The 27793-nt window shown below is 37.3% G+C and overlaps 1 protein-coding gene across 1 annotated transcript; it reads right to left on the minus strand.

Moving 5' to 3' along the window:
* Positions 1-356: 356 nt before the first annotated feature.
* JAK2 (Janus kinase 2) lies at positions 357-27306 on the minus strand (the record flags this gene model as incomplete). Its single annotated transcript, XM_009866350.1, has 12 exons — positions 27087-27306; positions 16928-17051; positions 16058-16175; positions 14454-14599; positions 13177-13498; positions 10897-11016; positions 7347-7504; positions 5809-5920; positions 3905-4091; positions 2356-2483; positions 1701-1835; positions 357-444 (listed from the first exon to the last, which is right to left on the minus strand). Coding segments are annotated over exons 1-12 (1858 nt in total), but the record flags the coding sequence as incomplete, so codon positions are not given.
* Positions 27307-27793: the final 487 nt, after the last annotated feature.

Consider the following 27793-nt stretch of genomic DNA (forward strand, 5'->3'; position numbering starts at 1 on the left):
TAAGGGCACAATTTTTATGGTGTTTCAGAAGCTCATTTTGAAAGTTCAGCAAAACTTTTAAAAACTGAGATTTTCAAAGGGCTCATCCATGACTGAGTCACTTACAAAAGCTACTATTCACACTGACTGTATTCATGTCTTTTCAATTTTCTTTTTTATCACAGTATTCACTAGTTCTCAGAGACCAAGAGTAATACTACTCCACTGTGAATACATATTGTGTCCAGCTGGTGTGATGTTTGTTTCTTTTCCCCTGCTTTTTGTTTCTCTTCCCTTGCTTTTACTCAAAACCAATGGCAAACTCAAATGACATCTGTATAAAATTAGTACAAAAAAGATAAAGAATTTCTACTTACTCTCCTCCCCACATACGCAGACTCCATAATTTAACACCAAATGTTTGTAAGAAAGCTGGCTCATCATACTTGCTGCCTCAAAGAAGGACTATTAAGAAGAAAGATTGAGAGAGAAGTATCCATGAAAACAAAATCCCAAAACATTAGAGAGAATAAATATCAGTGAAAACAAATTCATAAAACATTGCATGATTTTTAGTAAATTTAATAAAATCATGCATTTTAAAAAACATTTAAACTTCCACCTCATTGCAAAGACACTGTCTAATACATTTTATATTGATTGTCATTGGTTTAAGTTTGGTTATTTTTTTTTTTTAAAAAAAAAAAAAACAACTGACAATTCACATTCCAGAGGTTAGCAATCTCTCTTTCTGCAGGCGAGTGTATTTCAACATTTAAAAGAAGAATATTTTCTTTCAGTTAACTAAGTAAACTGCAGACAAATTCATGACACACTATTCAGTTTCCAATTTACTCTTTCATGACACACTATTCAGTTTCCAATTTACTCTTTCATAATGCACTATTCAGTTTCCAATTTATTACTTCATAGCACACCATTAAATTAAAATACAAGATGTATTGTATCACTCATCCACTACTGCTAGACCTTATCTAACCCTATCTAACCTTGTCAGGAAGGTTTCAGTTGCTTTTATTTCTTTAGTCACGTTTTTATTCTCTTCAGTGCCATCTCCAACTGCATTTGCTTGTGTCCTGATTATTCACCCCACAAAATGAGGTCAAAACAAGCACATTTTCCCTCAGGTAACTACACTTGTATTTTTGTGTGCTTAGTCCTTTTAACAACTGACTTTCACTTAACTTTAGAATGTAAGATTATCATCTAGCTTATTAAAATTAAAATATTCATTACAGTTTCTTTATTGTTTCCAAGGACATTTCAGATTTGCTCACAGCTTCACTCAAACAGTGAAAAGCTTAAGTGAATATGGACGATTCTAGATATGTTGTTTCTCGCAAATAAATACTTCTGACTTTTTATGTCTTGACCTGAAATGTTGATTTTACTGGGGAACCAGTATGACTCCAAAACATTGAAGATAGTTTACCAAAAGAATAATTTTTTGTAGATGTTGGCTCCTCATCTGCATATAATGAATTTACTGGTAACAGCAATTCTGTGGTGATGAAAAGGGGAAAAAAGCACATAGCTACACTTCACAAGGCCAGTCTCAAATCCATCCTCCAAGTGTCAAAAGGCCAAGAATGAGTTCAGGTAAACCCTCTACCACGTAGCAAATACTCGTTTATTGTAAGAAAAGCAATGCTCATCATTACATGGACAAGCATTATAGAACAGTTAACAATCACACCAACCTCAGAGTAGTTTCTATGCACTTTATCCAGCACCTTTAAAAGAACTTCAGTTTGATGAAGCTGGCCATAGTCTCCTACTTCCTTCCTCACACCTTTGAAAATCTTAGTAAATGTGCCCTGCCCAAGGCTCTCCTCCTAAAAAAAAAGAAAAGAAACAAAAGGAAAAAAAAAGAAAAGAAAAAAAAAAAAAAAGGGAAAATATCTGTTTGGAAAGCGATTCTTAAACAACCACCCGAAGGAATGCATATGCAAATCTTTATAGCTAGGACACCTCTAGAGTCAGACTAAGGTGACAGGGAAGCAACTGTATCAGAGCTTAAATCTTTGCTTACTTTTTATTGATTTATCATGTAATGTCATAAAACAACTTGCTGCAAGAATGAGCGAAGAAGGAATTGTTATCAAAGATTTAGACATCCCTAGGAGTAAAAACTGCTACTGCAGTCAAAAGGACATTTCTACTCAAAAAAACCCCCATAATTATCTGTATTAATGGGAAATTTCTTAAAAAATATCTTTTCTCTCATAGCTCTAAGAAAAAGATTACAAAGTCTTCTACCTCACATAAGGCTCTTCTAAACACATATGAGTTTTTTTAAACTTAGCTTGTATTAAACCAACCACCTGCAGTGAAAGAATTAACTAATGCACTTACAAATACCAAGTCTTCATTCCGGATTTTGTGAAAGACCATCTGGTTGACATTATTATGCCTCTGTAGCGTAGGTGATGAAGGTACATCAGAGACACTATTGCTTCTGAAGACTAGGAGATTTGATTTATCTGGGAGAAGAAAGATGGTGGGGAAAAGAAAAAAATCAAGAACACTTGAATATCAAAATTAATCAGTACTATTGCAGAAGGATTATTAATGAGAAGCTGCTAATCCAACACGAAGATATCACATAAAGATCAGTTTATTCAAAAAGCTACATAGTACTTCATTAAACGAATTCTAAGTCTGATTTTCCCTAATCAGCAAAAACATTCAGGTTTACTTAGTACTCCTACTTCTGACAAATATTCTGAAGATATTCCCACCTTTTTGCACATTTTAACGTCTGCGGTTATTTGCAGTAATAATCAGAGATCAAAAAGGGGATATAAGCCTCCTTTTTGTATATCATGAAGTCATGCGTATCTCTCTAATGTCTCTTTCAAGCTTTTACATATTTTTGCCCCAGCAGCACTTAGTGATCCTCATTGCCTTATGTTTACCAGAGTAATTTTCATTAAGTGATTTTGAAAAAAGGCTATTCATGAAGTAAGTAGGTCTGTTGGTAAATCTAAAGCTGCTAGGTGCATATTTATGGGTATGTGCATGCATGACTATATTTACTGAATAATTTCTAATTTTGATATACATACATTTTTGGTATTGATGGAAATAAGGTTACAAAATTATTCTCTGTAATGTGCATATGTATTTACTTGTCAAATCTTTTCTAAGCTTCTGAATTCCTTGGCTAATTTCAAACAAATTTGAGAGAAGTAAAGGCTCTCTCAAAGCTTTTCTCAAAGCTGTTCTCTCAAGCTTTTGTTGAAACAGAACTCAGATACAAACAAATACTAATAATAACTGTAAGTAGTACTACTTATAATAAGAAAAAGGGCAGATATCAGAATTCATAAAGGAGATAGATATTACAAGTATCTCAGGTAGGCAAAAAGCTTTAATGTAAATTCAAGAAAAAGATGCTCCTCAGGCAGAAAGTCTATTCAATGTGTATTTTTCAGTGTTAAAGAGAAGATGAAATCGCATTGCAGCCTTGGCATAATTCAGCTAAGACATCAACAAACAATGAAAGATATTTATTGGCTTTGTTGGTTCCATTGCTTTTGGAACTATCCTCAGCGAGAAATGATACATATAGTCACTCTTTCCTCCTCAAGATATGAAAAAATCTGATTGAAGAACGTTGCTGCACACAATCCACTGCAATTAAGAAAACAGTTCTGCTTCTAATCATGAAACTGGCTACTATGATTCTTTCTGGAAGACCCTCTTAAAACAAAGGAAAATTTGGTAGATACTAGGACTGAAAACTATGACTAAGAAGATGAAAAATGTGTCAGTGAAATTTTAAAAAATTCACACAGGCATATGTATCTACCTACCTCAGAGTCATTTAATGTTACAATATTTTGAAACCTTTAATCTAAAAGTTGGAAACTCTTCTGCTTAGAAGTAATTCTTCTCTTACCTTTTGGTTTTGGAGGACAGCATTTGATGAACTGGAAAATTATGCTGTCTGAACGGACAGTTTCTGTCTGATAACAGGTCAACAGATCCTTCAGATTAGCAAAACTTCTCTTGGTTCCACTAAGATTATATTCTCCATTCTCATTCTTTGTAATTAAGCAGTGCTTATAATCAGTGGTATTCTCACGCTGCGGAATTTTTTTCCATTAAAAATAAAATTTATCAATATTTAGTATTTGAAAGCTTATTTACATATATAGCACTGTACCAATTCAAGAAACAACACTTCAGCAAAATATTACCATAATTTGTTATTTTGTTCTCACTGTGTTACACTGATTCTGAGAAACCATGATTCTACTCCCATCACTGGAATTAACACACTGAAACTAAGAAAAACAAACATTACAAATTCTGCAAAGATGGAGTGGGGAACAGAGATAGCTTATTCACCCTTACAGTGGGTAATATGAAAACGAATTTTTTGCTGGAAGCAATAGTCCAAATGCTCATGTTGTGCTCTTTTGGCAAGCACTTGGGAGATCTCAGCTGTTATTTCTATTTTTCTGTCATCTATGGTACAGTTCTAAGCAATTAATTCCTAGCACAGATTTCCAATATGTACTGAATTATTTTTACAATACATCTTGAAAAGATCCCATTAAATATTCTTAAACAAAAGCAGCTCTTAATAGTGCTTTTGTAGTCCTTCATGCATCAACACTGTGGAAAATGTTCAACAAGTTCTGAATCTGAAAAGCTTTCTAATGGCTTGCCCAGAAGGACTCAAAACAAGAAAAGAATACAACTAATAAAAGTGGCTATGTCATTTAAAGGCAGGTTTAACTCACAAGCTTGACTCTCAGACTCTCTAAGCATACTCAGGGACTGATGTCATAGTCCAAAAAGTTCCCCATCCAACACACTTCACTGACTGGACAAGATTTTTGTAAAATGGATCTTAAAATGACTGTTCACTTCTCAATCCACCCATCAATGTTACTCTGTCATTTTCAGAGATACGCGTATCTCTGACAGTATTAAGCAAACTTGATGGATTGCTGCAAACCAAGGCAAAAGCCCATGTACCACCTTCCCTAATTAACAAACTAAAGGTACCTCTGTTAGTTAAAGAGAAGCTCATGGTTGGAACTAGGATGCAATTATGTTACAGAGTTGGTTCTGTTTAGCTCAAATCAGGACACAGTATTAATGTAATGTATTATCACTAACCGACTGCAATCTCACAGAGGAGATGGTATGTCCAGCTCTTTAGCTGCACCAGAAATGCAGGCATTTCAGAGAGGGCTGCCACTCTAGCTAACACCAAATATTCAGCATGAGATCTGTGTTGACAGCTGCCAAATAATCTGGCTGGTCCAGCACTGGACATGGTGATAGGACTGAAACCCAGAAAAACTCGTGAAGAAGAGATGCTCTCAGATCACCAAGGGCTGTATACTCAGTCTATGCCCTATTTTGGGAGTGGCAAGTAGGCAGAGTGGGTGCAAATCCCAGGAAAAATCCAACTAAAACTCCCTAAAAAAAAACCCCAAAAACCAAACATCACAAAACCATAAACCAACCACAAACAGGTCTACCACCCAAACATTTACTACAGATTTAGGAGCCATGTCACCATTCCCAGAACTCTCAAGCTCTCTTCCCTCCATCTGTTTTATTCTCCTAGGTACATGGAATGTGCTAGCAATTCTTTACGATACAGGTATTTTGACGTTTCTCACAAGATCCTGAAGTTGGCCAATCTGACAGAAGTAGCTATAGAATACACTAATCAGATAAACATTCTGAAGAGAAAATTCAGAACCATTTACTGAATATCCAAGGCTCATTATTACAATACAATAAAGATTACACAGGTACTATTTAAGGTAGAATACAAACCTCTACAGCAAAGGTGAGGAAGTATTTTTTAAAATCTTTAGGACTGCAACGAAGAACGTAGAAGCCAGTCTGATTCCCTGCTTTCTTCAGTTTACTGATAGCAAAGTCCATGCTATAGAAAAAAGAAAATGTTTAATGTTGCATAATTTCAAAATCCACAGACATCAGGGACTGCCATGAACACTATTATCCAATACAACAATTCAAACACAATTCTTCACAGCTCCCTTTAAGTTATTCTTTTTATTTTCCAGTATTCAGGGTGGCTGCTTATATAGAACAGCAGTGTACCAAAATCCTTAATACTGAAAACACCATGATTATTTATTGCATAAGAAATCTTCAAGTCTAAAAAAGTATATTCCCCTAGACTTATTATATGACTTTCAACATCCGTTGAAGATGGAAGAAACTGCAATAAACTGCCTGATAAATAAGCTAAAATTAGCAAAATATTTATGTGGGTGATAAAAGTGGTTTTAACTTGGGAAAGATCTAACAAGAACGAGGAGCTGAAATAAAACATCATTTGTTATTACAAGAACAAATTTCCCCTCAAACAAGCCTTGCTAACTGACTATTTCTATCCATCTCTGGGAATGGGGAACTGAATGGTTTGGAAGGTCTAGACTCACTTAACATCCTTCTAAAAAGCCCTAAACTAGGGTCAATACACAGCACTAGTCATTAGTGCAAGAAATGCGATTAGAACCATCTAAGTCTCCATCCCCCTCCTCCACCTCCACTGAAGGTTATGGCACCCATCCTCTCTATGTCACTGTGAAATTTACAGAACTATTCTCTATTAGCTGAGTACAGTGCTAGTCTCACGCAACATCTTGCATACATCAGTTTTCAAGTGTTCTAAAGCGTAGCTAAAGCAAATACGCATTTTATTTTGTCTAAGAAAACATTTCTAAGCTCCTACGCATGCTTCTGCAAATAATAAGCAACACTATATGATTTTTTAAAAAAGTAAAAAACATTTTGAAAAATAAATCAATGAAGGTACTAAATTCTTCCTCAAAAAAACCCCAAACCCAAAGAAAGCAAACAAGGAGACAACATTATTTAAAAACAAAAAAACCCTTCTAAATTATATGGCTAGCATTTTCCTGCAATCATTACTCAAATAATGAAGAGAGTGTTATGTCTTTCTACCCTTGGTGACTCAGATATTATAACTGCTAGAGGGTGCAGTGAAAAGATGAGATCCTCTGTCTATGACACTGTATGATCCTATCATGGTATTAACTACAATTCTGTAAAATCAGCATTATGATCACCTTGCCTGTCTCACTTGAAAAAAAAGAAGAAATGTTCTAAGGGAAGAAAACTGAAACCAGAATATTTCAATTTATTTTTTGTACTACGTTAAAAAAGACAAAGTAAAAATTAAGAGGAAAAAAGTAAAGTATTTTAAGTTACGTTAATGTAATAAATACCCATTGCAATATGTCCATCATGGCTCACAGTCAACTTATGTTCCATCTTTAAAAAATAATATCATCTTGTTATATTGCTAAGAAATTGCTTACAAAATTGGTCCATGGCAGTTGCTTTGGATATTTTCAAGGACTGATGGTGGTGCTACTTCTTTACAGAGATAATGGTGGGCATCCGCAGTTAATCTGTAATATCCGTCAATTAACGATACAAAGGAGAGAGCTTCTCTTAATGACTGAAATTCAGCCTCCTGTTAAATGGCAGAAGGGGGAGGCAGAGAGAGAGAGAGAAAACAACAAACCAATTTTTACACAAAATTCCTGGATATGATGATGATATAAGAGATACAAAATATATATATATGATGACATACGATGACACAAAAGATCTATTTATATGCAGACATTAAAGATACTCCGATCGTTTTTATTTACTGTTTGTAGAGTTCTACCTTCCTTGTGCCAAACAAAACATGTTAACCATCTTCAATGTTCGAAATTAAACCCAAATCAAACAAATCTGCCCTAAAAAACCTGATTAAATATATGAAACAGCAGGGAAATGCTGACAAGAGGGCAGACACCTACTGCACTGGCAACACAGTGGTTGTTTTCTTTCACAAAGGAAAGCCTTCACTTATCAAAGATGTATGGGGGTGCCTTCAAGTGGCAAAGAAAAATCTCTAGAAACAGCAAAAACTGGCAACCTGACTGCACCACAGACAGAAGCTGACCTTTAACCACTATGAAGAGATACACAGTGGATGGAAACAAGTAAATAATGTGGTCAAAGAAGAACATGGTGTGGAAAAGGTCTATGCAGAATACATTGAACAGATAAGAGCAGGGCAAAGTTAAATCCATCTTTAACAACATATTTATTACTGCCAACACAGTAAACTAGAGTCCATTTTAACGTAATTATCTATATTCACATTTTGACAGTTCATCAAAGCATTAAAAGACAGTCTTTACTTCAACTGAGAAGTGTCACCCTAACACCCACAGAGCCACACCAGATTTCATTCAGTGGCATAGCCCAACAGAACACATTTCAGTACATGCTGCACAAGTTTGCCCACAACACTGGGGACACATCTAGCAGCTGAATACAATTTTGTGGCAAGTTCTTTGCTAGACAGCAATAAAAAAGCATGCCAAGAATTTGTTTGGAGTCTTCAAACTCCTTATTAAAAGAGGACCTGGAAACAACTGTTCTTTCAGTTCTTTCAACACGGTCAGAAACCCCACAAAATTAACAGACCTAGAAATCCACCCATTTTAATCCATCCATGTATCCTAAAACTGTGTAAAGTGCATTTCTATAATGAATACTACTAGCTGTGTAACAGGTTAAACAAAATCACGAATTCTAATCTACACATCAGCTTATTCTTGTGTGTAAACTGTCCACACACAAACCACAAGCAAAGCAGCAGCTACTGTACTTCTCCACTTTCTCCTACTCTGCCTTACTCTATTAGCTTTTTTAGACAAGCTTGTAGAAATTAACTTTTACCCTCAGAATCACATGCAGTCAGGTACCTAACTACTGCTACTGAGAATTTTAATAGTTCAAGCTTAAGAAAGCCTCCTCCACTAATCTAAAATATTATTATGCTCTCAGCATCACAGATGCACTGATATTCCAGATACTCTTGTGTTTCAATAAAAAGCCTTGAAAAAAATTGGAATTCATTAATGCAGTAAATGATCACAAATCATAATTCTAATATAAATGAAAGTAAACCATATGTCTTTTCTTTCAAAAAAAGCATTATTAGATAGAAAATATAAGTAGTTAATAGTTATTAAAGTATTTTTGTTTTTTTTTAAAAAATTGCTTTTACAGAAGAGTAGTAGATAAGCTTTACATTTTTCACAGACACACACAGAGGTAAGGAACCTTTCTGGTCACACTGTGAGTTAAGGAGGCCTGAAGGCCCACACATCAGTCACAGAGATAAAGGAAGAAACAATTTGTACTGGATTTGTGTGGCAAAGTTTTGGTAGCATGAGGGAGAGGGACTTACAGCAGTGGCTTCTCTGAGAAGCTGCTAGAAGCACCCCCCATGCCCAACATAGCCAACGACAGCCAGCTCCAAGACAGACTTGACTGTGGTCAAAGCCAAGCCCATCACTGACTGTGGCAGCACCTTTGTGATAACATATTTAAGAAGAGGAAAAAACTGCCATGCAACAGCAGCCAGAGAAGAGTGAGAATATGTGAAACAACTCTGCAGACACCAAGGCCAGTGAGGAAGGTGGGGCAGGAGGTGCTCCAGGTGCCAGAGCAGAGATTTCCTTAGTGCTGGTCATGAAGACCATGGTGAGGCAAAGCTGATCCCTGTAGACCATGCTGATTAACAGTAGAGCAGATGTCACCTGCAGTCCATCAAAGACCCCACACTGGAGAAGGTGGATGCCCAAAGCAGGCTGTGACCTTGTGGGAAGCCCACAGTTGAGCAAGTTCTTGTCAGGACCTAAGGAGCCATGGACAGAGGAGCCCATATTGGAGGAGGTTTGCTGCAGGACTTGTTACCCCTTGGAGGATCTATGCTGGACCAGTCTGACCCTGAAGGACGGCACCCCATGGGAAGGACCATGCTGATGCAGTATGTGAACTGCAGCCTGTGGGAAGGACCCTCACTGGAGAAGTTCATGAAGGACTGTCGCCCATGGGAGGGACCCCACACTGGGGCAGGGAAAAAGACTGAGGAGGACAAAGCAGCCATGTATGATGAACTGACTGTAACTCCCATTTCCCATCCCCAGCATCACTGGAGGAGAGGAGATAAAAAAACCTCAGGAGTAAAGTTGAACCTGTGAAGAAAGGAGGGGTGGCAGGAAAGTGTTTTTAAGATTTGGTTTTAATTCTCATTACCCTACTCCAATCTGACTGGCAATAAATTAATTGAATGGAGTCTGTTTTGCCTGTGACTGTAATTGTTAAGTGATGTCTTCCTGTCCTTATTCTGACCCAAGAGCCTTTTGTTGTACTTTCTCTCCACACTCCAGATGAGGAGGTAAAGTGACAGAGTGGCTTTGCTGGGCTCCTGGCATCCAACCAAGGTCAACCCATCACACAACTATGTGGCAGTCATACCTGCTGGAAAGTCTGACTCAAGTGCAAAGCTGGAGTTCAAACTGAAACAACTATTTACATTCAGGCATAAAATACTTTAATGGTCTGCTTCAAAGAATTTGAAATAGTAAAAGCAATTACATTAACTTTGTCCTATTGCTCATTTTCTACATATCACCATTCCTTCAGAGCACTCTGAAAGACTTTTTCAATGTGTTGGTCACTGTCAGACAGCTTACTATGACAGCATGGAAATGGTATGCTCGATAGATAACAATCACAGACTTGGGCTTAAGACTCCAATAAAGAAAAGAAACAATGTGAGTATCAGAAATTACTTTCAGCTATAAACATCTATTTCAATCTCAGTCCATGCAGAGCGCTTTGAATGGAAAAGACATTTGGTGTTCCAATACATCAGTTTCTCCGCTGAAATGTATTAGTTTTACCTCATACTTAGTTAACATGGTAATTGGTTATACAACAGTATAAATAACACAGCAATCACAGAGCCTGCTCAAAGCAATATCTATCTGAAGAAATGCAAAGTGGACAGACCAGATTCTTGCTGTCTTGTTTGTGAATGGTGACAATTCTTCTCTCACTGGAGCCTTCTTGGCTTGCTTGTTTAATGCTGACATCAATTATATCAGGAAAATCACAGTATGTTTGTAAATCCTGCAATAAATATTGGTTACATAATGTCAGTAATAACATACATAATAACAAAAAAAACCCCCACCTATTCCTAGTGTTAGAATTCCTACAACTCTGAACTTGTACGCTAGCAAGAAAGTATCCACATATGGGCTGTTTTTTTTTATTGTAGATGTATCTTTGCTCTGTACAATGGAACATTTTGATTAATCTAGGGGGTGGGTTTTTTGAGAACTTATTAGCATCCTGATTATAGAGGGTTAGAAAGTTTGTTAAGAATCCAAACATTCATACTTCATTCAGATTGATACGAGCTGCAAAACCTGCCGCCAAAGACATGGGTGTAGTATGAATGAACAAAGGGTTGAACTGAAGATTCTTTCCCATCAGCCACAGTCATCACTGACCAGGTAACTTGAAGCAGTGATCCCAACTATATGGGAAATCCAAGACACATTTTCCTTTAATAGCAAGTTCAGGTAATTTTTTGATACTATGATATTCTGTATCACCTGCTTCAGTCTTTCAGGAGTAAAATTACAATGTCATATAAATCATACTTTGTTTTGCTTTCAGCAGAACTTCAAAGTAACACCCTTTAATAAAAGTGGATTTATCCATCTAAAATTATTCTTCCAAAGCAAACAGATTCAAGCCAGAATACTCCATTTATACAGCTGCAAGGATATCCTTGTAATAGGATAATAAGGTGTAATAATCAAGGCTGTAAGACTTGGTGGGTATCAGCTCAAATGCATTGAACTCCCTGAAGCCCTATTTGTTCAAAATGTGAACTGGCAATACAAATTTCTTCACAGTCTATCCCACACACATTATTCTTGCCTTCAAAAAAATAATATTCCTTCAGTCCAATAATAAAGATTCATCAGTATAATTTGCTGCAGCAAGAGTTATGATCACATTTACAAGCAGCCTTATTCACTTACTAAGTTTTCATAACCGATTTTACAAACTGTTTCCTTACCAATCAAAATATACGCAGCCTACACCATGTCTCTGTTAGTAAATGGGATGATAATATTAATAATTATTAAAACACAATTTGGCAATCTCTACAGCAAATATGATCCGTTTAAACACCATGCTTACTAAAGACTTGGTTGCCAGGCCCACATATCAGAGTATGTATACATTTCATACACCTGAAACTAGAAATTGCAAAATCTGACATTTATGTTAGCTCCTGCCAGGGCAACTGGCTCGTAAAGGCAATTTAGGAAAGGCAGAAGGCAGACACATGATAACTACAGTTAAGTTAACTATTGTTAATCTAAAAAAAATACTAAGAAAAACATATTTAAATCTGAGTATGTAATCAGCTTTTTTTCTTTTTTTTTTCAGCACCACCAAAAAAAAAAAAGCACACTGCAAAAATTACAACCTTTTTTAGTTTGGTCTTGACTGCTATATATCACACATCAAAACTACCAAACTAACAAATGCAATTATTTCAGGAAACTGACAAGTGCTCCACTTTGCCTTTAATTTTACCTTTGGAAAATTCCCACACTCTCACCACTTACCACCCTCAGTTTGTATCAGTTTCTGATAAATTCAACAAAATTACTAGTCATACTTGAAACTCACACACAAAAGAAATACTACTGATAAATAAAAACGTAACAGCATGATTACTAGCACTTACTGGAACCATTTAGTACCTAAATCCTGACTAAAGACTATATGGATGCTGCAGTCACAGCAATGTCACTTTACATTTGCTAGCTTAGACCCCGGTAGGAGTCTAATAGCAGCAGGAAAGAGGGACAGGGAAGTTTACCTGGTTTCTGGAGTCCCTAAAACCCCTCTTTCGAAGAGAATTTGAGGAATTTGTGTGTTTTACCTATACCTAGGGGCAGGATCATTACTCTTGCACTTTTTTTTTTTTTTTACAGTAATGAAGGCCTAACACAGAGTTTTTCATTTGTCAAGCACAAAAGTATCATATGTTCAAGTACTGACTTCCTTCTAATACTGCAATAAAAAAGTATTTCAAAATTCCACACTGTTTAACTTAGTACATCTTTGTGAGCTTCAGCTATATGAGTCATACAATCACTGCAAAGTAAAATTTACCTGGGGTAAATCAGAACTTCTAACATCAGCTAATCACTCTTACATTAGGAACAGCACAATTATTATAGTAATAAAAGAAATTACCTGCTCTGCCAATGTCTCACAGTCTTTAAGTTTTCCTCTTAAGCACTGAATTCCACCATTTCCAGTTATTACAATTGTTGCAAAACTTTCCTCTCCAGAAGGATCTCCACCAGGTTCTTTTACTTCAAAAACCTCTGAATAGAAGGCAGACTGAAGGTTTTCCAGATTTATAAGATACTTAAGTTTCAAGTTTCTGGCGGTAGCTTTGCATTGACCAAACTGTTGTATAAATTTGCGGAACCTGTATCTTATTCTTTTTCGTGTCAAAATGTGGTAGTCTTGGATTTTTGCTCGCACACATTTAGGCAAAAACATTTTGTAACTGTGAACATATAACCAGCAAACATAATTAGTTCTGTGCTAAACAAGTCAAGGTGAAAATATTTTTTCCTCTAAACAAAACCTTATTCTTTACACCACAGGACAGCAGGGATCCTTTCTTTAGTCTGCAGCATGTTCTTTCAAATACAGCCCTGTCTCTTCTTCCATTTTCCATGTCTTCCCCTCACTCAGTTTTAACATATATTATATAATGCATTTTCCATAAACCCAGACATGTCTGTTCTGGTCCTTACTGATGTTTTTTGATAAGCCAGCAGTAGTTCCACAGTCACTTCGTTTGGTGTAAAATTTGGAAAGAGGATACGGCATGGACAGAGACAACTACATGGATAGAGAACAGATTTCCTGGCTGAAAATATAAGTAGTAGAATATAACACAGTGATTGGTTCTCACTGAAGTTCCAGTATCTCAGTTCTGTGTCCATATTCTATATCAAGGGGCAAAAGAGTAGTTTGCCACCTGCAATGAGACGGCCAATTGGTCGCGTCATATCACAGAAGAGACTGATTAGATACAGAGATAATCTTCCTCAGGACAAAGCTGCCCAGAGATATGGTGGAATCTCCATCTCTGGATATTTTCAGAAGTTGACTGGATGAGGCCCTTAGTAACTTCATCTAACTTTCGAGTAGGCCCTGATCTGAACTGAGGTTTGGATCTGATGACTTTTAGAGCACTCTCCCAACTCAAATTATTGCTTACATCCTTTCCCACATAAGTAACTGCTGCCTTATCTCTCATGAAGAGAATCAAATCTATGTATTCAAATCCATGAATGGCATCATGATACAAGCTTCCTATTAATTTCTAATTTATACTACAGCTAAGTTTATGGAATCATTATGCTAGAATAAATCAAGTGCCAACAGCGGAGCAAAAAATACTGTTCTTAGACATCAAATAGGTATGATACAGTTATAAAGTATGGAGTCACCTGACTGAATTGTAAATAGCCAGTGGGGTTTGGTCCTTTTCTTTAGCCACTCTCATCATATCCAGAACAGCCATTCCAAGGCACTCTTCCTGTGTTTCATGAGTAACAGGCATTTGTACCCATCCATCCAAAAAATCATCTCGCCACTGAGAAAGAATGAAAGAGAGCAAATTAAAACTGCAGCACTGTCGTCATAAGATTTTTGGGGGTGGTGCCATGTGATGGGTTTGTGTCTGGCTGGGTTTTTGGTACTGGGGAGGCTATAGGGATGACTCCTTCAGTGAAACTTCCAGAGTCTTCCCAAGCCCAGTGAACCAGTCAATCCTGACTAAGTCCAGCCCAACAAGCACCTCTGTGAATCAATAGATTCAAGAACAGAAGCCTGTTGGAGGAGCTCCCCTTTCCTGTGTCTTTTGTGTTGAGGACTCTGGTTTTGTTCTGGAGAAGAGGAGGAGGCAAGAGAAGAGCAAATATGCAGTCTCTAAGGAAGGAGGGGAGAAGAGCACCAGAGAAAAGTGTTCCCCAGTGGCCCGTGGTGATGGTGGACCAAGATGAGCGACAGTAAGGATCCATGATGTAGGTTGTGGAGGACCGCAGGGCAAGGTATAGAGAGACCATGGGAGCAACAGATGCCCCTGAAGAGATCCGTGACTCAAGAAGGACCTATGCTGGAGCAGGCTGGCTGGAGCTCAGGGGTGGAGGACGAGGAATGCCTCTTGTGAGAGGGACACCACATGGTGGTTAGGGAAAGCCCCGAGCAGCCCTCTGCCCTAGGAAGATGGACAGACTGCACTCCCCATCCCCAGCACTGCTGAGGGGAGGAGGTAGCCAGGAAAGAGGCATGCCTGGGGGAGGGAAGGCTGCTTAAGATCTGCTGGGATTTACTTGCTCTCTCTCTCAAGCTCTGATCTATTTGATTTGGTTCAATTGATGGTGCTAAACTAAATTCTGTTTGTTTTCTCCCCAAGGCTACTCTGTTCTTTGCCTGTAACCATAAGTGGCAAGTGAGACCCTTCCTGACCTAATCTCAGTCCTTGAGTCTTTTTGATGCATTTTCTCCTTTCCCATCCCTAAAGGGAGGGGGTTGCGGGTGAGCTCTTGTGCACAGCAGGGCAGGCTCAAATTATGACAGGGAATTTGCTTGGGTTTCTTTATTTGTTTGGGATTTTTTTTTTCTGTTTGTGGGGAGGGTTTTTTTGTTTACTTGCTTTTCAGAGCAATGAACCCCTTTGTCCACAAAAAGCTGCAAATTTGCACAATGGATACCAGCTACCATGATGCTTAGAAACACTGTTTTCCAAACATTTTCATTTCAAATCTCAAAAAGGTCCATATGAGGAGGATGTTGTCCTATAATGTGTCTGCAAGTCACACTGATAGACTTCCACATCGCAGCAGCACAAGAAAGGAGCTACACAATCTCACTGCTCTCCATCAACTGCCATTTCAGCTTCATCTTTCCAAATATACAATATTTAATTTTCATCTTGAATGGGCTTCAAGATGTCAAAAGAGCCTACACAGTTACTATCAGAAGATGTGAATGGGAATAAATACCAACAACCTTTACCAGCTCCACTAAAAAACAATCAAGCAAATCATACCTGTGCAAATAGGTAAGACATGACAAAATCATCAAGAACAGGACTTTCTGCACCTCGAATAATGCCATACCGATATGCTCTGCTGGTACCATTGCAATACCAGTGGGGGAAATAAAACCTGTTAAGAAATATTTAAGCAAACATGAATAAACATATACTTTTGCTTACTGACATCAGACATTATCACTTTTATGCAGCTACTGATGGCTGGTTCGCAGGACTAGCAGGAAGTCCCAGTTAGTCAATGGAGGGCTTTGGATTCAGTTCTTTGTGTCTTAAAGTACTACAACACTTGAGTAGTACTCGTAGGAAAGAGTATCTCTGCAAAGTTATCCTCACTATTCAGAATATAGAGAACTGTGTGTTAAAGTCTTCCTGATTCCTCTCAGTTCCTAAAGAAACACTTGGGCCAAATTATGCAATGCCAATAAAGAAAATCTTTTACATAAGGAAAACCATGGCTGTGGCTTTAGACATTCACAGTCAAAAATCTGGTTAGCAAAAACTGGTTCTATTGCAGGCATCTGCCTGACTACACAGGATAATCGGTCTGCACTTCAGAACTGCCACTCACTTCAAACAAGTAAACACAGAGATGAGATGAATCATTATTAAGAAAAATATTATTTTTACTTCTATTTTTTTCTTCTTTTCTCTGATCTGATACAGCGAATATATTTTATCAATCATTTGTACACGTTATTCAAACATATTCCAATAATTCTGAATCTTTTATCTGTCTCTGCTCCAGATATTACCAATAATCTGTCCACAACATCTTGGAGAAACTATGGTTCAACTAAACACTCCGGGTTTTTTCACATAGTCTTCTTTTACCATGAGGAGTGAGTAACATTTGATTTAGATTACCTTATCCGGTAAATCAGGATGAGTCTGGTTGCTTCATCTACATGGAAGATGTGATTTGGGGGATACCACATTCTCTCTGTTTCACTCATGAGTGCAAACATGTTATGATACACTGGCATGATACCTAAACAAAGAACAAGAGAAGTAAACGTTTAGAGGATATTGTTTTCACAAAGAATCAAACTTACTGAAAAATATTGTGAGTTAAAAGTAGCAGACTGGCACATGTTCTCCAATTATTTGCTGCACTACTCTATCACTGTCAAAAGCATTGCTACCATCACTCCATAACCCACTGACTGGTTTTGCTGACATTTTCTCTCTCTTTCTTCGTGTTTTCTCACTGCAGATTGTTACGCTATACTTCACTGTTAAATTATAAGATTTTCTCCATTAGGCATTTAATGCTATGGCTTCATAGCTGCCCAGTTTAGTAACAGCTAACAATAGCACATTATATTTGTCCTTACCTTTTGTAAAAACATTGTCATTGATTTTAAGAATTTAGGCGATGAAAAACTAGATGTAATGCAATACAAACAAAGTGATCATAGATAACCACCTCCAATTTACAGTTTAGTAGCTCAGTTGAGAACTAAACCAAAGATACATTAATTAAACAAAATATTGTTTTCATGTCAAACACGAGAACTGAGCAGTCCTACTTAATCACAAACTATGGAAATCAGTGTAGCATTGACTCTTCAGCAGCACCAGAATTTAATTTTGGATTCGTGGTTCCTAGCTGAATGTCCAGACAAACACAGCATTTTAAGTCTAATATAAGATAGATGCCACAGCGCTGTATTATACTGCAATGTTATGCAGCCATGTGGTGCCAGTGTTACAATTTGGAAAACAAGTTGAATGCTTGAGAACTGATGGCACAAATGGATGAACATCAGCAACTGGCAAAAATATTTTGAAGTCTGGAAGAGATACAGGTCTAGAGGTCAGAGATTGAGATGAAATTTACAGTGTGAAAGTCACAGTAGGTCATAATGAAAGAAAACTATCTTCAGATTAAAGCAAGGTACTTCAGGAGCAGAATGCAAAAATATTGAAAAAATAACATACAAAGACAACAGAAGTAATTTACAATTACATTAAGAGGTAAAAGAATTCTGAGAAAAGGGAAAGTGGCCACAACCCTGTCCAAAGACTTAAAATAAAATATTCACACAAGGAACCAGGAGGTGGGAAAAACAAAAAAAGTCACCTTTTTCTTTTCTGAACAACATCTAGGTAACTACTGAAGGGGGCAGACTCAAATTTCTTTAATCATATCTAAAGTGCACATAAGGCAGAAACGACTAATCAACTCCACAAATAAAACTTCATAAGTTTGTGGAATAAAAAGTAATTCAGTTTGAGTTTGCTTCTGTAGGGAGCCAGTAAGAGCGCTAAAACCAACAGGTCTGTTGCTCAGATTAAACTGCTGAAATCTACAGGCTAATCATCTGGCACTTGTTTAAACTAAAGCGCACCAAAATACACCAGAATTACAGGTCACAACCCATGATCTTCTATGAAGATGAGTCACAGAGTTACAAGAAACTACAGAAATGGGAAGCATTACATAATGAAAGAGAAAACAAAACTAAATAAAAATTTCAAAGGAATAACCTTGAAGAGATTAGTAATTGAAAGATTGACTGCAAATTTAGATGTTATAAATTTATGGAGCAGTAAGACATATTTGACCCATCAGAGTTTTGAGAAATACTAAATTAAGTCCATTTTATGGAGTTAAAAAGAAATCTATCGCATGCAATCATTTGATTTATGAAGTTTACACATCAGTTGTCTATAAAGTAGTAAATGACCTAGCAGTTTTAAAGGCGTGTGATGTCTGTATCCCAAATAATTTCAGATCGATTACAGTGTAATCCATGTAAATCACCAGCCTATTTCAGAATTCAAGCCAGATGCTACATACCATTCAAGGCAATGCTGAATATTTGCCCAGTCTCAACAATACATTTCCCTGAATTATTAACAATCCCACGTAAGCACGGGATTTCTGAACAAGAAAAAAATTTCCAAGTCATATTCTTAAATTCAAATGTTAAGTTGCTGTAATTCATCAAATACATTGCATACACATACATACACACACTCTCCCCTGCCTCTCCAAAGAACCAAATCAAGTCAAATAGCCTCACAGATATTTCAATCCATGTTCTATCACTGCCACTGTAAAACTTTTAACTAAGTAAGGAACTTCACTTTGGAATTTTCTCTATAAATCAGAAATGTTGGCATTAAGAAAAAAAATCCTCAAAATCTTTGCTGTCTTCCAATGCATGTAAAGTAAACTGTGCACTCATCCATCTCTCATACTTCAGCATTTATAATTCAAACGGTAACTTGCACCTTTCACTGCCAGCGCTCAATGACATAGCATCACAGAATGAATTGAGTTGGAAGGGACCTCAAAGACTGTCTAGTTCCAACCTCTCTACCATGGCAGGGACATACCCCACTAGGCCAGGTTGCTCAATGCTCCAACCAACCCAGCCTGGAACACTTCCAGGGATGGAGCATCCATCACCTCTCTGGGCAACCTGGTCCAGTGCCTCACCACCCTCAGGGTAAAGAACTTCTTCCTCACATCTAGTCTAAGTGTACCCTCTTCCAGCTTCCACCCATTACCGCTGGTCCTATCACTACACATACTTGTAGACAGTCCCTCCACACCTTCTTGTAGGCCCCTTTCAGGTACTTCTCTTTTCCAGGCTGAACAAGCTCAACTGTCTCAGCCTGTCCTTGTAGAAGAAGTGTTCCAGCTCTCTGATTGTCTTGGTAGCCTTCCAACCATCCAGGTCCAACACCTTGCTCCTGACTTGCTCCAATATCTCTGTGTCTTTCTTGTGTTGGGGGCTCCAGAGCTGGACACAGTATTCCAGGTGGGATCTCACAAAGGCAGAGCAGAGGGGCAGAATCACTTCCCTCAGCCTGCTGGTCACACATCTCTTGATGCATCCCAGGATACAGCTGGCTTTCTGGGCTGCAAGTGCACACTGTTGGCTCATGATGATCTTATCCATCAACACGCCCAAATCCTTCTCCCCAGGACTGCTCTCAATCCACTCACTGCACAGCCCATATCTGTGCTTGGGATTGCCTCAACCAAGGTGCAGGATCTTACACTTGCCCTGGTACTTGGCCTTGTTAAACTTCATGAGGTTGGCATGGGGCCACCTCTCAAGCCTGTCAAGGTCCCTCTGGATGGCATCCCTTCCCTCCAGGGAGTTGACCACACCACACAACTTCACGTCATCAGCAAACTTGCTGAGGGTGCACTCAATGCCACTGCCCACGTCGTGAACATACAGATGATGTGTTTTTCAAGAAAAGGAGCTCGCTTTCCCTTTGTGACAGCGTATTGTTACATTTGCAAAAGCTCTAGTAACTTGAAAACTTTAATCAGAGTCTTTAAAATTGTCCACAATAGTCTGACAAAAGACTAGAGGCCAGAAACAACTGGTTCATATAATTCTCACCAGCACTATTAATTGCAGGGACTTTTCAAGCAAGTTTTAACTGCAGTATTTAAGTATTTTCTCCAGAAAAAATTAAAACCACAAGACTGGGGGTGGAGGTGGGAATCTAAGTCTTCCAATGAAGCCTAGACATGTCAAAAATAGTGAAAAATTCTGAGAAATGTATTTTCTATTATTAGAATGGCCTAGGTTGGAATGGACCTTAGAGATCATCTAGTCCAACCTCCCTGTCATGGGCAGGACACCTCTCAACTAGATCAGGTTACTCAAGGCCTCATGCAACCTGGCCTTGAACACCTGAAGGGAGGCGGCATCCACAACGTCTCTGGACAATTTATTTCAGAGCCTGGACAATTTATTCCAGAGTCTTTCAACACAAGTAAAATCAGAAAAGCTGATCACAATAAGTACCAAAAAAACCTCTCCTAGATTTCTGCACTGTACTAACCACACTATCAAAACAATCAATGATTAACTAAGAGACGGGACAGTGACTCAGATATAATAAAGCAGTATTGTTACCCACTTTGCTTCTCCACCAAAGGCTAATTAAATGAATTTTCTGGACTACTGCAAAGACAAAAACATTACCATCTCTTGACAAGTATTTTATTTAGTATATGAGGCTAAATAAAGGAGCCTCATCATACAACACGGACTGCCCAGTATTACCACGAAATGCTGTTAACACAGCAGAAGATATTTCTCAAAGGCCTACCTCAAGTCTAAAAAAAAAGAAAATTATTCCCTTTCCTCATGATTTTAGAGCTCCACATTGAGACAAGTCACACAACTTCATTTACTCTATAGCAGCTAGGGAAATACAGTTTATCTGTATTTCCTCCTTTATTGGCATTAGGTACCCTTTCACCCACACAGTACATGTTCATTAGTAGTGACCCTCTGTAAAGAAAAAAATAAAGCCCAGAAAATGTACATCATAAAACGCCATGACACCACTATGAAATGTGGAAGCCATGAAACTGTCAATTCAAGCATGTAAGTCACTAGACCCATACAGACGAAAGCAATTAGTTCCACGGAATTAATGACTAAAAACATTTAAAAAACATCTAATTTTCAAAGTCCAGTGCAAACATTAGCCAGTTCACACACACAACTGTCAAGCAAACTAATATAAAACTTAAAGTCTTGCACATATCAGACAGAAAATTGCTTGGCTTTTCTTATATGAAAATAATACCTTACCCTCACCCTCATACAAACCAGAGGCTTACTGAACTGTAACCCCACATTCAGTGTCACTATCCCATCAATAAAATGTATTCTGAATAGTTTAATGAAAGCACATTTTCTTTCTTCGCAGAAAAGAATTGCCCCGAAGTTCTGACTAATTCATTCATTGCTTCGGGGGGGGTGGTCAGTATGTTACGGGCAGATTTTCAGGAAAGGCTATCACTTAAGAAGAAACAAAACAAAATCACAAAAAAACCCACACACATCCCCCCTGAGCACCACAATGGGAAGCTACAAAACCATTAATAACTCTGAGTAACATGCTTTCCAGAAATTCAGCATGTTTAGGATAAAGCTCCTTAAAATTCTCTAGGTATTAATATGAAATTTCCTCTGAGCCATACAAGCAGAGAGGAACTACAGATCATCACAATCATTACATTATGCAATACAATCACTGCCTTGAAAATGCTTAATTGACTGCAGACACTGTCAGTTTTGAAACAGTTTTTACTTTGGTATAATTAAAAATTCTCTGCTATATTATGGCTTTCCTGCAGACACCAGCAGTTTTCAAGAAAAGTATTACAGAACTTCCAATCTATTTGCAGATAAGATGGGTAAAAATAAAAAGGTTTCTACATGGTGTTTCAGGATGTTAATATAAAAAAAACCCACATCCCCTAAAAAAACGTAAACAAGGAAACATAATCATAGAATGGCCTAGGCTGGAAGAGACCTTAGAGATCATTTAATCCAACCTTCCTGTCATGGGCAGGGACGCCTCTCAACTAGATCAGGCAACACATGGGGACCGAACAGGGATATAATTAAAAATAACTTAAAAGAAAAACCCACAGAAGCCAACAAATTTAAGGTTTGTTAACTGCTAGCTGCCTATAATTCAGCAACTAGAAAGGATTATCAAATTAATTCCCTACTGGGTTTCTAATTCCACTAAAAAGTTAAGATTTTAAGTTTTAATGATTCCAAAAGAAGGGGAGGAGAAGGGAAAACAGAACAAATCCAGTCAGAAAGTAATAAAGTCAGATACATCCTAGAGAAATTTAGGGTTCATACACACTAGGACAAGCCATAGCAGAAATGCAAGATGCTAAACAAAACTATGCTCCTTGCTTGACTTTGTCAAAACATTTTTCAGTGTGCTACTTAAATGTCAACGTCACTAGCTCTGCATGCTTTGCTAGTAATACATTAGGATTTTAAAGGGCATGGGTGCAAATTTATTTTGTTAATGTCAAAGCAATGCCTTGCTTATAAATGCAACTGTTCTAAATGTAATTTAAAAACTCAACTAGTGTAATACAAAAATAGCTTCACTTTGTTAACTTTAATTCAGTAGCAATTTGGATTATATATACACATGATGCATTTGTTTTACTCACATTATTCAACTGATGGAATAAACCAACAAATTGTTAGTTCAAAAATTCGAAGAAAAATATTTTTCCATGTAATACTGGTCCTGTGTATCATATATTATTCTGGCAAGTTATAATGTACAGTCCACAGTGGTGGTTCGGGGTTTATTTGGTGTTTTTTGTGGTGTTGTTTTCATTTTGTTTTGAATTACTTTATCTGATGATAAAAACTCCTAAAACCACTCAGAAATCACTGGGCAGCATCTTACTGACAGAACAATTTCTCCATTATGTTTCATTTCCATCATCAGTTAGTTCCTCTAATATCATATCCTCTCTTAGGCTGAAAGCAAAACCTTCTCTTGATTTTACTATGACATTTCTAGTTTTATACATGGCAATTAACATACTAGTTAACATACAAGAGCTGAACCACAATACTCACTACTCAATTTACACTTAATTTCAAGACACTTATTTATTTTTGCATTTCTGGTTAGAGGATGTGATATTCAGTTTCGTTTTCTGACAGTTTTCCATATAAAAACATGAATCTATGAGAAGTCTCATATTTATTGTATTTTTCCAAAAACTGAAAACCATTTTTAAGTAGTAAGTGCCATGCCTCAAACTGACAAGACTAATACTTATATAGTCAATATGTGCCATATACAACAGATCTAAAGTCAAGTCAGCACAGACTGGAAAACCTTCAGTTGTTAAAACTGTGTAAAAGGCAAATAACAAGATTGACTCTGTGACTGTTAACATCTCCTCCAACTCAGTCCTGCTTGCTAACAACAACAAAGTCATACCTGGATGCAACCAGCACTGCTGTCAGGATTCAACCATCTCAGATCACAAAGAAAGTTAATTAATTACCAAGTTTGTTACATTTTGGACATGCCTACTATCTGAACTACTCTCTCCTTCAGGAAGTATTCTGTCTCATAGCTAACTCCCAGATGATGAGTCTTACCAACACAAACATTATTTGACTGTATAGGCTTTGTAGACCTAGGTGTTCTACCATACAATCACAAAACCTCCTAGAAAAAAACCCAAAACACCAAACAAAAACACACCAGAAAATAACAGAAAATAATAAACAAGAAAACCCTTCACCTTTTTCCACCAGCTTAGAAAGAAATGAAGTCACAAGTTCCTTTGCGAAAAAGGTTCTATAATACTGCCATAGTAGCTGCCAGGCAGAAACTGTTCCTCAGAGGACTTTGTCTACTTCAGTTCTACAAGAATAAAGGCTCAACGTGATAAAACATTTTATTTTGACAAGTATAAATCACTACTAACATACTTTAGAAAGTCTGACAAAGAATGATGAAACAACAGCAAAATATAAAAACAACTTTAAAAGGAGTACTATTCATTCTAAATTATATTTAAAAGAGTCAAGTATAAAAGGATACATCTAGGAGGCAGGGACTAGCCATACCAGCAAAACAGGAACTGGTATCCCAGAAAGCTAGAAGCCCTGAGAATGACTGATGAGGTCTGACTAAACAAGCAACAGAGTATAAAGTCTTCAGATGATGTCAGGGGACTAACTGAACTTGTGGATTGGCAGGAATTGATTTTGAATGTTGTGATGCAAGATAAATATCATATGTTGCCTAGGCTTCACATTTTCCTGGGAAACTGAAGACAGTGCAGAAGACAGAAAAAAAAAAAAGTTTTGACATTCAAGCCAAAGAAATCAATCAATTTGAGTTTTATAAAAAGAAGACCTAAAGATAATTTGATTATGGCACATAAATATGTCCCCAGGGTTGGGGATGTGGAAAGGAGACAAAAACGTAAGTTGAACAAACATCTCAAAACTGAAACAAAGAAAATTCAACTCAGAGAAAAATGAAGAAAAAAAGTAGGTAGACCAGATATAACAGTAGAAAGGGCTAACCAAACAACCAAGGTAGTTACTGTTCCAGTGAATACAGACTACATCGGGAGACTCTCTGGATGATGAACTCTACCTCATTGATTAATTAGAACAGTAACTGAAAAATTGGCATTCAAATGACTTGTTATTCCACCATCACATAAAATCAATAATCTAGTCAGAGAGGAAGCAAAAGAAGCAAGGCACCTGATGTCATGGTTGATATCATGGTTGATGATACCCTATATTCTTTCAAAGCCTACACTATTATGAGAATACAGAATCTAATGGATAAAAGCCCTCATGATGTTAATATTCTGGCAAGTTGGTACAGCAGTATGTAAGAACCACCTTTTCCCCACCACTATCTAGTAAAATTGTTCTCTATTTCATTCCCTCAGCAATACCTTCAGTGACTACGACAGTATTTATTTCCATTAAAAAAATATTTAACTATCCCCTAATATACTAGTATAACACCCAAAGTGAAGAACCTCACTCCCCACTAGCCTTATACACCTTTAGATGCTGTAATGAAGGGTCTGAACTGAACTGACAAACCTAAGGGAGGTAAAACTGAAGCCCAAAGACCACGGGCACCAGTGGTAAGAAATGTGTCCTTACTGCAGAAAAGAGTATAGACGTATTTTTTAAAGCAGGCAGAGAATTTTTTTTTTTTTAACTGGAGAAAAGAGACTACAGAACCTTGGGGACAGTGGAAGGTATATGAAAGATCTTGATTTGAGTCACCATCAAAATAATACCTTAACTTCAAGAACATTCTCAGGCCCATCTGTCAAACTCAGACCCACAAGGTCATCAGAGTGGTAGAATCTCGTGCAGTTAAAACTTTGCAGACTTCTGAATACTGCTTCCACATGGACTCACAGAACAAATCCCTGGGAGTGCTTCTGCTGAACTCATTATATGTGTTTTTCTGCCTCAAGTTCTCATACTACATGAAGAGCAACTCTACCAACACAGATACTAGATTCTGCCACACCTAAAGAATTCCAAGGAACAAGGGGCTTAAACCCAGAAGAATCTTTGTGAAGCTAGCATACACAAGCAAATTACTAACTCACAGCACAAAGCTTAGTCAGTACAAGAGATTGAACAGCACAGACAAGACTGACAGACCCCTTCCAAAAGTAAAGTCATTAAAACCACATTTAAAAAACAGTATAGCAATCAAAAGACAAAATCACAGAAGTATAAGATGTCTGGAGATAATAAAATACATCCAGAGTAAGCAGCTTCATACTCATGACCCACTGGAGGAGGAAAAAAAAAAAGGCAACTTTGGAACTACAAGCATTTCTTTTACATTCATTTGCACCTGAAATACAGCACTTTGAAAGCTGAAAGACAAATGCAGCCTTGTACCACTCTCACACCAAAAAGGAAGACCTGGAGACACTCCCTGTATGTGTGTGTGTGCACATATGCATGAGGAACAAAAAGTTAGTCATTTTAATATCCAAAGTTTATTGGAATTATTTTTTTATTCACAAGTTCACTGTACTTTCCAAGAAAAGAAAGATGTATGTGCAAAACGCATGCTTGAATCATTTTACTGCAGGTCCTAGCACCTGTCCATTTTAAACTCTGGTTAAATGCAATTCAAAGGCATTCTTAAATAGAAACATGATTTATTTATTTAAAATATACTACCCTGCCATTTATTTACCTTATTTTCTAAACTATCACAAAAATGCATGAATCACACACACACAAGCAGTCATGTTACACAGAACAAAACAGCTCCCATCTGCAAAGTAATTAAGCATGTATAATATACAACACATATACAACTTCCAGGACCAATCTGTTTTGCAGGGTTGCATCAGAAAAAAATTAAAGTTATTTCCAGCTCCTGCTGTGATTTAAGTATCCAAATTATATTTCAGCTCAATGAAATATAAGTTCCGGGTAAAGGACAGTATACCCACAAGTTATTTGAAGAAAAGATGGCAGTGACCTGATTACAATCTCAGCTTTGCAACCACTCCAACAGGAACAGTTTTGTAGCCTGGTGCTAATTACTTCTGAAAGAACAGAGACATTAGCATTCCAGTTTAAATACCACCATTCTGATGAGCTCTGGATTATTAAAAACTTTCTTGCACTACATTGAATTTCACTCTTTCAATAGGAAAGCTTTTGTGTATACTTACCACAGGCTTTACAGGCAATAGCACAAATCTCTTCTGCAACATATTCTCCAGCTGGAAATTGAAGGTAATCCCCTCCTGTCTTCCCAGGAGAATGGTAAAGATACACTTGAAGCAACGGTTCTGTCTGCTTGGGTGCACTGGTATTCCCATGGATGTCACCATTCTGGTGGACAGTAGAAGCTGCTGTACCTTCCATATTTGTCATTGTAAGACAGGCCATTGTTCGTTTTGGTTCTGTTCAGAGCATTTGCCTAGAAGAAATGTAAGGAGAACTTTTTGACTTTGGTTTTGCCTGTAATACGCCTATTTAAGGATAGCAACATTCTGACACAGGAAAAACAGTAACAAGTGAGGACAAAAGAATGGCTTAAAGGGTTTAGTAAAAGTGTAGTTTCTCTTTGATTTATGACATAGCCCTAGTCTGAAAAATAAAAGGCACTATAACAGAAAAAAATAAGATACTAATTAGGAGTCTAACTAAAGGATTTGTTACTTTTTCACTGAATTTCAGGCAGTGTGTGCTCACCTTTCCAAGTGAAATATGCCAGTTACGCCTGAAATCCAAAATAATCTCTTTAATGGCATCTGTGCAACTCATCATATTCCCAGTTGAAATGCAAAGACTGCAGTGAGAATTTACAAGACAAAATAATTATCTAGGTCACAAACCGATGCTGATAAAGAGAAGGGTGGGAATAGCACCTTTC

The sequence above is a fragment of the Apaloderma vittatum genome, unplaced genomic scaffold (genome assembly GCF_000703405.1).
Source record: "Apaloderma vittatum isolate BGI_N311 unplaced genomic scaffold, ASM70340v1 scaffold22823, whole genome shotgun sequence".
Lineage (NCBI taxonomy): Eukaryota > Metazoa > Chordata > Aves > Trogoniformes > Trogonidae > Apaloderma > Apaloderma vittatum.